At 42.8% G+C, this 12,793-nt stretch overlaps 1 protein-coding gene across 2 annotated transcripts; it reads right to left on the bottom strand.

Annotated features, from left to right (window-relative positions):
* Positions 1-1,116: 1,116 nt before the first annotated feature.
* Positions 1,117-12,183, bottom strand: LOC133386750 (uncharacterized). Of its 2 annotated transcripts, none has more exons than XM_061630509.1 (2): positions 11,897-12,183; positions 1,117-4,644 (listed from the first exon to the last, which is right to left on the bottom strand). In XM_061630509.1, the coding sequence occupies exon 2, from the start codon at positions 4,130-4,132 to the stop codon at positions 2,834-2,836; it is 1,299 nt and encodes a 432-aa protein (XP_061486493.1). In that variant the 5' UTR covers positions 4,133-4,644; positions 11,897-12,183; the 3' UTR covers positions 1,117-2,833. The 2 variants fall into 2 exon arrangements, with proteins under 2 accessions (XP_061486493.1, XP_061486492.1); XM_061630508.1 differs by having other exon boundaries at positions 11,527-12,183.
* Between the last annotated feature and the right edge of the window lie 610 nt (positions 12,184-12,793).

The following is a 12,793-nucleotide window of genomic DNA, read 5'->3' on the forward strand; positions in this document are numbered from 1 at the left end:
TGTCCTAACAAGTCCTGATGAGTAAAGAAATAAACATTCTGACTCCTACTGACAGTCAAAGCTCATGTTTGTAATGGGTGGAGCCACATAATATAATGGAGGGGGGATATGGTATGATGAAAGCTGAATTCCCAACCTGGTACTCTCCAAATGTTTTGAACTACAAGTCCCATCAGCCCCAATCAGCATGACCAATGGTCAGGAATGATGGGAGCTGGTGTCCTACAGATGTTGCTGGTCTACATGTTGGGAAAGGCTGCTTTAAAGTATGTAGGGGAACGAATCAAGAACCAAAATTGCTTGATTCTAAAGACAATCATTTGGTGAAAAATGTTTTCAGGGAGACCCATTATGACATTGGTTAAGAACACTTGTATCATACTGATGATTTTATTTATTAATTAAATGTATATCCCACCCTTCCTCCCAAGGAGAATGTTAACTGGAGCACGGCGCAGGGAGCATATCACCCCTGTGCTTTATCGACTCCACTGGCTCCCAGTTTGTTTCTGGGCCCAATTCAAAGTGCTGGTTCTGACCTTTAAAGCCCTAAACGGCCTTAGCCCAATATACCTGAGGGACCGCTTATGCCCATATGTACCTGCCCGGGATTTAAGATCATCTGCCTCTGGTCTCCTCTGCGTGCCTGGAATAAAAGATGGTAGACTGACAGGCACGCGGGAGAGAGCTTTTTCAGCTGTGGTCCCCAAGCTTTGGAATACCCTACCCCAATAAGTCCACTCTGCTCCCTCCCTGTTGGTTTTCCGGAGACTTCTGAAAACAACCTTGTTCCGGGGAGCCTTTGGGAGGGACTGAAGGTAGAGCCTGACAATGATTTTATGCCTTCTACAATAAATTTTACCTTTGTAGTCCCTTTAGTACCACTCCCTAGATAGATGATAGATAGATAGATAGATAGATAGATAGATAGATAGATAGATGATAGATGATAGATGATAGATGATAGATGATAGATGATAGATAGATAGATAGATAGATAGATAGATAGATAGATAGATAGATAGATAGATAGATAGATAGATAGATAGATAGATAGATAGATAGATTATAGTGTAGAAGGGAAAACTTTCCAGACCAAAGATTGTGCTCCAAAGGACAGAGGTTTATTAATCAATAACAAAAATACCAGTATACCAGTATGCATAATGGGAGAGGGAGTTCTTTTGAACCTCACACTCTGCCAATCAATAGGAATACATTCATTTTATAGTGATTGATACATCATACATACATTGTACCTTATGACCCCCTTGGGCCAATCCCTGCCTGGGTATCCTCCCCTTGAGGGCATGTTCTTGGCATTTGCATCTCAAACTGTTTTCGTCCGTTCAAAGAAAGAGGAAGGGCTTTTATGCCCTTCTGACCCACATTTTGACATCTCATAAGGTACAAAACAAGACACCCAGAAACATCTCAAGAAGAATACAGTTCTAAACTTCACACAATATATTTTCAGCATATGTGGCTTCTCCTAAGAAAACATTCTTGCATCAGTTCCTCTTTTTAACACTGAGTTGCCTTGATTGTGGCTCTGGAAACTTGCTAACCACAAACCACAATCTCTTCTGACAAACTGTTAGGAGAACATCCAAACAAATATGCTTCCCCATTTTAATGAACACTGCAAACAATACATTTTAACCACAGCAAATTGAACACACTTAAAAGATGGGTTTCTAAGGAGATAAAATCAGAATTCCTTCCACAGTTTCCTCCCTTTTGAACGTTCTCGTTCAGTCGGTGGAATTCTGTTTTTATCTTATTCATTCTCATCAGAAGGGTATTCCCATCCTGAAAGATCCATCTCCCTGAAACAAATTTGACATGATTTATCCTGAGGACATTGACAAATGGGAACTCTAATTTGGCTTGGAGGTAAGTTCCCATGTGTCAACTTCCACTTCCTTGCTTTAGCCCATACAGTAGTTGGAGGTACACCATAGACCCTGCCGGCTACTGCTGAACTCATAGTGTTATTAATCACTGCTTCTACTGCACACTGTAAAGCATACCAGCTATAACCACGACAATGTAAGGTTTTCTTTATTTGTATGGGAGCTATTGGAACTAGTGGAATCACCTTAACTGGTTCTGTCTGAGTTCCTTGATCAATTTTAAAGGGCCTAACTGATATTTCAGCTAATAACTTCAAATTTGTATCTTGGCTGCTTTCTTCTTCCGATATTGAGTCATTTCTTAGGGTATTACAATTGGTCCCTTCACCACTGGAATCGGGAAGATCCTCAGAAGTCCGATTCATTTTATCCTAAAATAATAAAGCTTCAATTTAGGGGAATCAGAGAGACAACCGAGAGGGCACCAACTTCTCAAGGAGTTACTTACCCCCGTTGAAACCCCAATCCTCCCAAAAACAATCTGGAATAAATCTTGTAAATATATATAGGAGATAAGATATAGGGATTAATCTAGTAACACCCCCCCCAAGTCTGGAGGACACATATACCTTCATCCATTCTCGAGGAATCCAATACTCCAACCCCTTATTCCTCTTCCTTCGTGGTCTCAGACAGAGTCTCCTCAGAATCTGAATCTGAGAGTTTTTCAAGTTTCTCCCTTTCTATGGGGGAAAGATGGTAGATGGATTCTGACATGGTATCAGCATAATGGGGATCTCTGAGATTATCCTCCTGCCATTAGCTGGAGGACATACTTTTCATAGAGATAAAGCTGGGGGTAGGATTTTTCTTATTCTGATCTGGGTTTTTTTGTTTTAAGTCCTTCTCTTAGGCAGTAATTAAAAAGTTTCCATCCTCCACAAATTACCATTCCTAGTATCACTAGACAAACCAATCTATACAAGATCATATCTTCCAACGACTTGAAAATTCCCCCAAACCATGAACCCACACTCCAATATCCCATGCCATGTTTGAATTTCCAATATTCCCAGCCTCCTTTCCTGCCTGTAAGATGTCTTTGTTAAATCTGAAACTTGAGAGGCATTATCAGGAATAAACACGCAACACCTTGTACCCACTATTGCGCAAACTCCACCCTGATTTTCTAATAAAAAATCCAATGCGAGCCTATTTTGCAATACCATTATTCTCATGGCATGCATTTTGACACTTATGGCTTGCAGGGCTTTTGCAGTTTTGTTTGACACAACCTCCAATATTTTAGCTAACTGTCTAATTTGTCTCAAGGAATAGGTGACTGCCTCTGGTGGGAAAAGAAAAGATAAGGCCGTATCAGTCTGAAGTCCCCATGGCATCCGAAATCTTTTTGGCCTAGTTTTAGGAAGTTTGGAAGTATTAGTGTGGTGCACAGCAGGGATCAGGTAGGACATGTAACATGATCCCATCCATCCATTAGGTAACCATTTGTATGCCATTTTACCACACACATAATACAAGTTCTGCAAGGTCCACCTCTTTTCAGAAGGGCAATCACTTCTACTGATGGTATACATGAGGGACAAATTCCCATATGAGGAGATAGGGACAACAACAGGACTGGCACATTCAGCATAGTACTTGCATTTACTCTGGCCCATAGGAATGCGGCTCATATTGTTGGTGAAACATAGATATCCTTCTCTCTCTATCACCAAATGGATTGGGGGTGGATTTTCATTGTCAGGGGGCTCTATAAATACTCCCCCAAGAAATACTGCCAAATCATAAGGTTTACACCCCTTACAACAGACAGAATCATACTTCTTTTGATTACAATCTTGAAGAAGATACCAATAGTCACACCAATCCTGCATGCAAAATGGCACAGGAACCATAGGCATCCCTTTCCCTGCAGTTATGGGGAAATGAGAACAAATCCAACAATTGCTTTGATTTAAGTCTTGGGCATAGGCCCAAGTTAATTGTAGGAACGTATTTCCTGTGAACTGCAGATAATCTGATGGAATCTTACTTTTTTCTAGGGGATCAATGGAACGTTTCTTTCGGGCACTTGCCCATCCTGTGGGATAAACCAAGGGCCAATATTCTGAACCAGAAATGGCAGGGACCAAAGGGTGTTCCTGTTCCATTCCTGTCTCATCCTGTGGAATCCAGAAAAACATGATTGTATCATGCAGATTCAATTTCAATAATAAAAACAGTACAATGCTAATAAATCCTAATAGTGGCATTAAACATTTTCTAAGAGTCTTTGTTTGCTGAATCGCAGTGGATGGGTCTGCTATGCTGAATTTTCTAGGATAGTTATTATTTTCTTGGATGCAAATTATAAATTTTCTGATATTGGACAACCAATTCAGTGGGGTGGCTGAGGTCCTTGTTGCAATCTTCACCCACCAGCTTCCCGCCTACAGTGGGATTTTCGTTGGGGGGGTTATTATGCCCCACTACCTCTGCTGATCCCTGGGGTCAAGACTTTTTGGGTCACTTGGAATAGCTTGCTTCTCCTTCCATGGGGAGTGGAACCTTTTTGCAGTGGGAAGTGTGGATCCACGAATCCCTTCCTTGGATCTTGACTGCTGTATGTGCGGTCAGTAACACTAAGAATGGACCATCCCACAAACATTTCAGAGGGTTCTGCCATACATGTACCTTGACGCAGACCCAGTCTCCGACCTCTATGGAATGGCAGGGATGCTCAGCAGGTCTGGATAGTGCCTCAGCCACCTGTGCATGGAAAGACCTTATGCAAGACAACAAAGTTTTGCAGTATGTAAGCATGTGATCGTCCATCAGTACTAAGTCTCTGCAGTATGGTGGGATGGGTGGTGTACTTGGCAATCTCATTGGCCGTCCCATTAAAATTTTGTGCAGTGACAGACCCAATCTCCGATTACAAGTTGACCTTATACTCATTAAAGCTATAAGAAGTGCTTCTACCCATTTTAAATTTGTTTCTGCACATATTTTCCTTATTTTCCCTTTCAAGGTAGAATTCGTCCTTTCCACCCGGCCACTAGAGGCAGGATGGTAAGGAGTATGAAGTCTTTGCTGGATTCCCAAGGCCTGGCAGACCCCCTTCATTATTTCAGCTGTAAAATGAGTTCCTCGGTCAGAATCTATTATAGCCGGAATTCCAAACTTGGGTATCAATTCTCTTACCAACTTCTTTACTACTGTGAGAGCATCTGCCTTTGCACAAGGGTAGACTTCTACCCATTCTGAGAACATACAAATGATGACCAATAGATATTCATATGGGCCACACTTGGGCATGTTTGCAAAATTAATTTGAAGATTTACAAATGGTCCCCATGAGGGTGGAGGTGCAAACAAAGTTGTAGGCTCTGGTTTTCCTATACTATGCATCTGACAAATGTGACATGCCTGGCAATATTCTTTGGCTGCTTGGGAAAACCCTGGAGCATACCAATACTGAGCCAATTCCCTTGTCATTCCATCATGGCTTAAATGCGCTTGCCCATGGGTTATTCTAGCAAAATATATTAATAATGCTCGAGGAATTACCAGCCTTCCCTTCTTATCCCTCCAGCACCCATCAACTCCTCTGATACACCCCTTGTTTATCCACATCATTTACACCATCCTGTATCTTTCTCAAGTCTTCCCAAGGGTTAATTTCCTTCTCCTGTAACATCCCCACAAAAACTTCCCCTGTGAACGTAAGAACATAAGAACATAAGAAGAGCCTGCTGGATCAGGCCAGTGGCCCATCCAGCATCCTGTTCTCACAGTGGTCAACCAGGCGCCTGTGGTCTTTTCCCAGGCCGCAGCCTATCCAGCAGTATCGGCCATTGCATTCCCTTTGGATATTTCATCCTGTTTGTGTTGATGGGCTTCATATTTTATAACTGCTATTTCTTTTGGCAGCAACACTCCCTCCAGAAGTGCAGCTTTATAATTTCCATGTTTTATAGGGCTTCCTGCAGAAGTAAGGAATTCACTGTACTTCCAAATTTGTCCAAAATCATGAACTGTCCCAAAAGCATATGCAGAGTCTGTATATATATTGACACATAGCCCCATCCCCATTTTACATGCCTGAGTGAGGGCTATCAATTCAGCCACTTGAGCAGACTTCACCAAGGGCAAATGTGCACTCTCTAATACTTCAAAAGAGGAGCAGACTGCATAGCCTGCCGAGAGATCGCCCCTCTCATCCCGTAGGCATGAGCCATCTGTATAAAGAACTACGTCTGGATTTGGGAGAGGCATTTCACTTAGATCAGGTCGCGGTCTACTAATTATTTCCATGGTAGTTACACAATCATGGGCCACCTCCCCCAACACTTCTCCTGGAATAGGGATCAAGGTGGCTGGGTTAAGGCTAGCACAGCACTGAATTGTAATATGGGCTGGGGTTAAGAGCAAATTCTCATATTTGGACTATCTTTGATTAGACAGATGTTGCGTTTTAGCTTTTAACAGCAATGCTGCTACTGCATGAGGGACCATTACTGTTAGTGGGGACATGAGAACCAATGTCTCAGAGGTCTCCACCAAGCTTGCTGCTGCTGCTACTGCTCTTAAACATGGTGGAAACCCCCACGCCACATTATCCAACTGTTTACTCAAATACACCACAGGACACTGCTTATTGCCGTGAAGCTGCATGAGGACTCCAATTGCTGCACCTCCCTTTCATGGCAAAACAGCGTAAAGGGCTGATCATAATTTGGGAGGCCAAGAGCTGGGGCAGAAACAAGTGCCTGTTTTATACCCACAAAGGTCTGTTCACAGTCTTCTGTCCAGACTACCTTGTCAGAGGCTGCCTGTAATGTTAATTGTAATAGAGGCTTTACCAATTCTGCATATCCCAAGATCCATGGACGGCAATAAGACGTCATGCCAGTGAAGAACCTTACTTCCATCTTATTACTTGGGCGGGGCATTTTCAAAATTGGCTCAATACGGCTCATTGAAAGGGCTCTTTGGCCTTGAGAAATGTCATGCCCCGGATAGTGTACTTGAGGAAGACACAACTGAAGTTTTTCCTTTGAAACTTTATGTCCCTTTTCTGCCAAAGCACATAACAGGGTGACCGAATCCTCTGGGCATGCACAAAGTGTTTTTGAAGCTAATAAAAGATCATCAATATATTGCAGCAAGACTGACCCCTGCTGGAAGACAATATCATCCAAATCCTTTAAAGCGTGTGAGAATATGGAAGGGGTGTGGCAGAATCCCTGTGGGAGACAATTCCAGGATAGCTGCATCCTGAGGAAGGAGAATGCAAAAAGGAATTTGCTGTCCTCATGAATAGGGATGGAGGGGAAAGGCTGAACATAAATCTACTACCATGAAATATTGTGCCATGGGAGGCAATTGTGCTAAGATAGTATGGGGATTGGGTACCACTGGAAAGGAAGGCAGAACTACCTGATTAATTTTCCTCAAATCCTGCACTAAACGATATTTCCCTGAAGGTTTGCAAATCCCCATAATTGAGGTATTGCAAGGGCTTTGAATTGGGGCAATAATATCCTGTTGTAAAAGAGAGGTGATGACCTCTTTCAGCCCTTTAATCGTTTTTGGGTTCAGAGGGTATTGGGCCATTCTGGGCAATGGTTTGGCTGGATTTACAGCAATATGAACAGGATCGGCTGACAGAATACACCCCACATCATTCGCATGCATGGCCCAGAGTTTAGGGGGAACTTTAGCTATAATTCGTTCTTGTTCTGTTGTGAATAGACACACCCCTTCCCATACTGGAATTGAAAGGGGAGAGTTAATGGGGTATTTAACACAGCTACTGCTTCATTACATCTCCTGTGGTCCACATCCAAAAATACCCCTACTTCAGTGCAATATATAGTACAACCTAATCGACATAGAAGATCTCTCCCTAAGAGGTTTACTGGAGATGATGGACTCAGCAAAAATGCATGATCCACTGACAGAGGGCCAATAGTGACTGGCAAAGGTTCTGTGACTGTATGTGGAATTGGCTGATTTGCCACCCCTACTGCTTCTATAATTGTAGAGGTACCAGGGACATCAGAGAAATCAGTTGCCCTTAGTACAGATTTGAACACTCCTGTATCAACCAGAAAAGGAGCAGTGCAGCCTGCCACCATACATTCAAATTTTGAAGTTTGCCCATTGGGAAGTGGAATAATGGTCTCCACATCCATAATAGTGGCCACTGTTTCCGCTTTTACCCCATCCTTTCCTGGTTGATTTAATTGTCAATTCCACTGATCTCAAGCCACCTCATTTTCCTGTCGTTCCTGACCAGCTTGGATGGCATTGAGGGGTATAGGAGGACTAGATGGGTTTGTCCCCTGTGGGGGAACCATCCTTGGTGGAGGTCTACTTGAGGCATACGCCTGAGGATTTCCAAAAGTTTTAGTGGAACCCATCCTCTGCCTTTCCCCAGGATGACCTTCCCAAAGGACCCAACCCAATTGATCTTTATGTTCTCTTACAGGGCAATCTCATCTAAAATGACCCTCCTGACCACGATGGAAACAGTTTGGACCCCTGCCCATTCCCCTCAAATCTCTCCTCATCATGCCCCTTGTAGCTCCCCTTGCAGCTCCTCCTCCCTGACCTCCTTGAGGCCAAGGAGGGAGAGCTGCTGCCAACAATTCTTTGCCCTCTTTCCTTTTCACTGGCACATTCATAAAATGATTTGCCTGATCAATGATCTCCTGGATTTGCTTATTTTGCCATCCAACTACATGTATTCAAATTGCTTCCCCTATTTTAGGCAATAACCCTTGAACCAAGGCTCCCACCAATGCTGGTCTAACATTTTCTTCTGCATTTTCAATCCCTGAACATTGATTTAAAATTGTCTTCATTCGTTCCATGAAATCAGAAGCATTTTCTCCCTCCTTTTGTTTACAATTATTAATTTTAATCCAATTGGCTTTCTTTGGACATATTTCTAAAATGGCATTTAGCAAATCTTGCCGATGATCAGGTAAATGTCTTAAGGGACAATCCTCATCAGGCCAATTAGCATAGGTTTTAATTCTTTTAGCTATATCTGCTGGCATTACAACCCGCAATAATTGATTCACATCAGCCCAGCTGGGATTGTAACAAGTGAATACTTTTCCAATTCTTCCTTAAATTTTTGAGGATCGTCTCTTATTTTTGGAAATGTTCTTGTCAGATTTAATAAGTCTCCTGGGGTCCATGGAGCATGCACTGTGACTAAATCTCCATGAGCCCCCAGCAGTTGTCTCAATGGAAACAGTCCCTGTAATATTTGTGCCGCCTCCCCATTGCTTTGCCCAGCCTTAGTTTGTTGAGGAGGTGGAGGCTCTATTGGCATCAACATTTTGGGGGTCAAAGTAGAAGGTATTTTACTACGTGTATTCATTGCTGGTACTTGCCTGCTTGCCAGTTCCTCCCCTAACCCTGCCATCTCATTTTTAAACATTGAAAATTTTTGACTAAAATCAGAGAAGGGTATTTCCTCCCCTTGTTCCACTTGAATTAAGTCTTCCTTCTGGGAAGAACTGTGGGGGGGAGAACTGAATGGATCCGGTAAGTCCAGCCGTGTTGTTTCAGAAGGGGCAGGAGATGTTGGAGACATTTCTGCCCCCCCCATTGTCCAGCCCATGTAAGGGCTGTTTCTGGTAAAATTTGCTGTGGCCAATTTCCCACTTTTAGGTGACTTGATAAGTTTACAGGAGAACTGACTGGACCCTTATTTAAATCTATATGAGCTACACTAATTTCCCTGACTCCCCCCAAGTCTACTGGGATTTGTTGTTCCTTATTCCCAATACTATGAAAAGGATACAAAACCGTATTGCCCTTTGATTCAACTGGTTGAACAGCTGCCTCATTTTGGCTTTGGGTAGATGGCTGTGGTGGATTCTGGAGGGATGCCAGTTGTTCCGTTACTTGAGTTTTTGTATTTTTAAGGCTTCTAACTTGAGAAGCTGTCTTTCTCAAATTAGCCTCCAGTTCCCACAGCCTGAATGATTGCCACTGTTCTTGAGGAATCTGCGAGCCAAATTCATACAGCCGCTTCCTCAATGCTTTTATTTTTTCAATGTCAAATGACCCCTCCTCTGGCCACTTCTGCTTTCTTCCTAAGCTACTAGTATGGGCGTGCCACAGCGGAAGATATTTTATGGGCAGCATCCCATATTTTTCATGTAGCTTAGCTGCTGGAGTGCCTTTCTGGGGGAGTTCCATAGGTTTTGAATTTACTTCCCCCATATCTGGTATTTCTTTAATATAAGATGCCCAGTGACAAGTAGAAAGAACTGACCACTTTGCACTTTTCCCTTGCTTTTGATTTAGATGTTCCCTTTCTCCACAACAACAAATCCTCTGTAGGGCTCGGGACCCAAACATTAGTTCTTTACAAAATCCATAGATGGGCCGTGGGGTGTATATGCATATCTGAGTATAACTAGGGTGTAACAACTTTGGCCTAAACCCTAACCTTTTAATCTGCTGAAAAGCCCACCTTCTATGTTTGGTTCCCTGTTTCAAATCCCACTGTTTGCCTAACAGTTTTCTCCACTTCTCAGTATAACATCTTTTTGGGTGCCTTTGATTTGACAGCCGCAAATAAAGCAGTTCAGGTGTGCAATAGTCAGCTGCCGTCCAAAACTTCGGCGGCAGCTGCAATTTCCACTTATAATATAAAATTGAGTATATTGGAAGCCGAGAACTACCTTCCTCTGCAAATTCCTTTTTCTCTTTACTGTCCCTATTTGTTTCCTTGTATGTGGCTGTGGACATTACCCAGGGATCCTAGACCTCCACCCACTAGGGCTAATCTCCAACCAGATCCCACAAAATTATTCTCCAAGGGGACCTAGATCCTAGCCTGACTCTTAAAGGACCTACTCATGGTCTATTTATCTCTGACAGGACCTAAATCCTAGCCCTACTCTGAAGGGATTTAATCCTGGACTATCTATCTCCGAAAGGACCCCTAAACCCTGGCCTGACTCCAAGGGGAATTGAAGTTCTGGACAAATTTCACCTTTTTCTTATTACCTTAGTCCCACACCACCCTTCTACTAAGGTGCTTTTGCCGGGGTCATGGCTTTCACCCTTATTGGATCCTCAAGTCATTAACCTCGGCTTGCACCTCTTACCATTTACTTTTCCCTTTACCCTAGTCACTTATTTAATTCCCAATGCCAGTCGCACCAAGCGATTATTCAAGCCTGGATTTGCAGAGAGAGCCCACTCATTCAATATTGTGCGTCTCTGTCAGGGCTTTTCCCCTGACACTATTTCAGCCAGAGTCAGTTTGACAGCCACACACAGCCTCCAATTTAAACAGACAGAGGAAAGAGGGATGGGAAAAGCAAACAAACAGTTCTCAGTCATGCAGGGCCATTTGACCACTTGTGGGGTCTATGAACTCATTCATGGCAAGGTAGTATACGCCACTATGCAAACTCGCTAAGCACTGAGTTCAATCGGCTGTGTTCAAACAGAAGCCCCCCTTTCAGGAGACCACCAGGGTTGACACAAGGGAAGAGTCTTCAAAGCGAGGTCACATACCAGGGACTCCTATGCTCACATAGACATTCATCCTTCCATGTGCTCTCAATATTTTCACTCATCCAATTGGCATTTCCCCCTTTTAAACCCTAATAAATTTTATACTCACCCATTCCTCAGGAGCTCTTGAGCTCAAAGTTTTTATTGATGGTTTCCTCAGCAAAGTTGCAAAAACACAGACAACACAAACACACAAATTCCTATATCCTAGGGAGCAACCAATCTGGGGGTGGTCTTTTGGCAGGAGCTAACAGGCCGGGCTGTCCTGTTCTTGTCCTGCCCACCCAGGGACACCAGATTGTAGAAGGGAAAACTTTCCAGAACAACGATTGTGCTCCAAAGGACAGAGGTTTATTGATCAATAACAAAAATACCAGTATACCAGTATGCATAATGGGAGAGGGAGTTCTTTTGAACCTCACACTCTGCCAATCAATAGGAATACATTCATTTTATAGTGATTGATACATCATACATACATTGTACCTTATGACCCCCTTGGGCCAATCCCTGCCTGGGTATCCTCCCCTTGAGGGCATGTTCTTGGCATTTGCATCTCAAACTGTTTTCGTCCATTCAAAGAAAGAGGAAGGGCTTTTATGCCCTTCTGACCCACATTTTGACATCTCATAAGGTACAAAACAAGACACCCAGAAACATCTCAAGAAGAATACAGTTCTACACTTCACACAATATATTTTCAGCATATGTGGCTTCTCCTAAGAAAACATTCTTGCATCAGTTCCTCTTTTTAACACTGAGTTGCCTTGATTGTGGCTCCGGAAACTTGCTAACCACAAACCACAATCTCTTCTGACAAACTGTTAGGAGAACATCCAAACAAATATGCTTCCCCATTTTAATGACCACTGCAAACAATACATTTTAACCACAGCAAATTGAACACACTTAAAAGATGGGTTTCTAAGGAGATAAAATCAGAATTCCTTCCACAATAGACAGACAGACAGACAGACAGACAGAGTTTTGAAAGCAACAAACAGAACTTCACTCATGCTTGCTCTGGATTCCTATAAGGATTCCTTCCATTAATCACATAAACATATATGAATGTAATTGTGATTAACAAAACAGAGGTTTTTATTCTATTAACAAAACGTTTCAGCTTCTGCCTTCATCAGCTGCTAACATACAAATGCTGTTACCAAGGTGGCAGTTATAGAGCTTTGAGGATGGAATGCTCAGAGGGGCTTCATTTGCAGAAGCTAAGTAGTGATGGTGCTTTCCTCCAGGTTCAGGCCATGTGGTGCCAATGTGTCCAGAGAGTATATCCAAAAGTTCTCCCTTTTGGTCAATGCTGCTGGATCTGCTGGCATCTCTATTGCTGTTATGGAAAAGTCCAACATATATATAGT

Source organism: Rhineura floridana, chromosome 6, assembly GCF_030035675.1.
Source record: "Rhineura floridana isolate rRhiFlo1 chromosome 6, rRhiFlo1.hap2, whole genome shotgun sequence".
NCBI lineage: Eukaryota > Metazoa > Chordata > Lepidosauria > Squamata > Rhineuridae > Rhineura > Rhineura floridana.

What these genes read in the sequence shown, in the direction of transcription:
- LOC133386750 (XM_061630509.1), bottom strand. Translation starts at nt 4,132, where the DNA reads ATGCCACTATTAGGATTTATTAGCATTGTACTGTTTTTATTATTGAAA.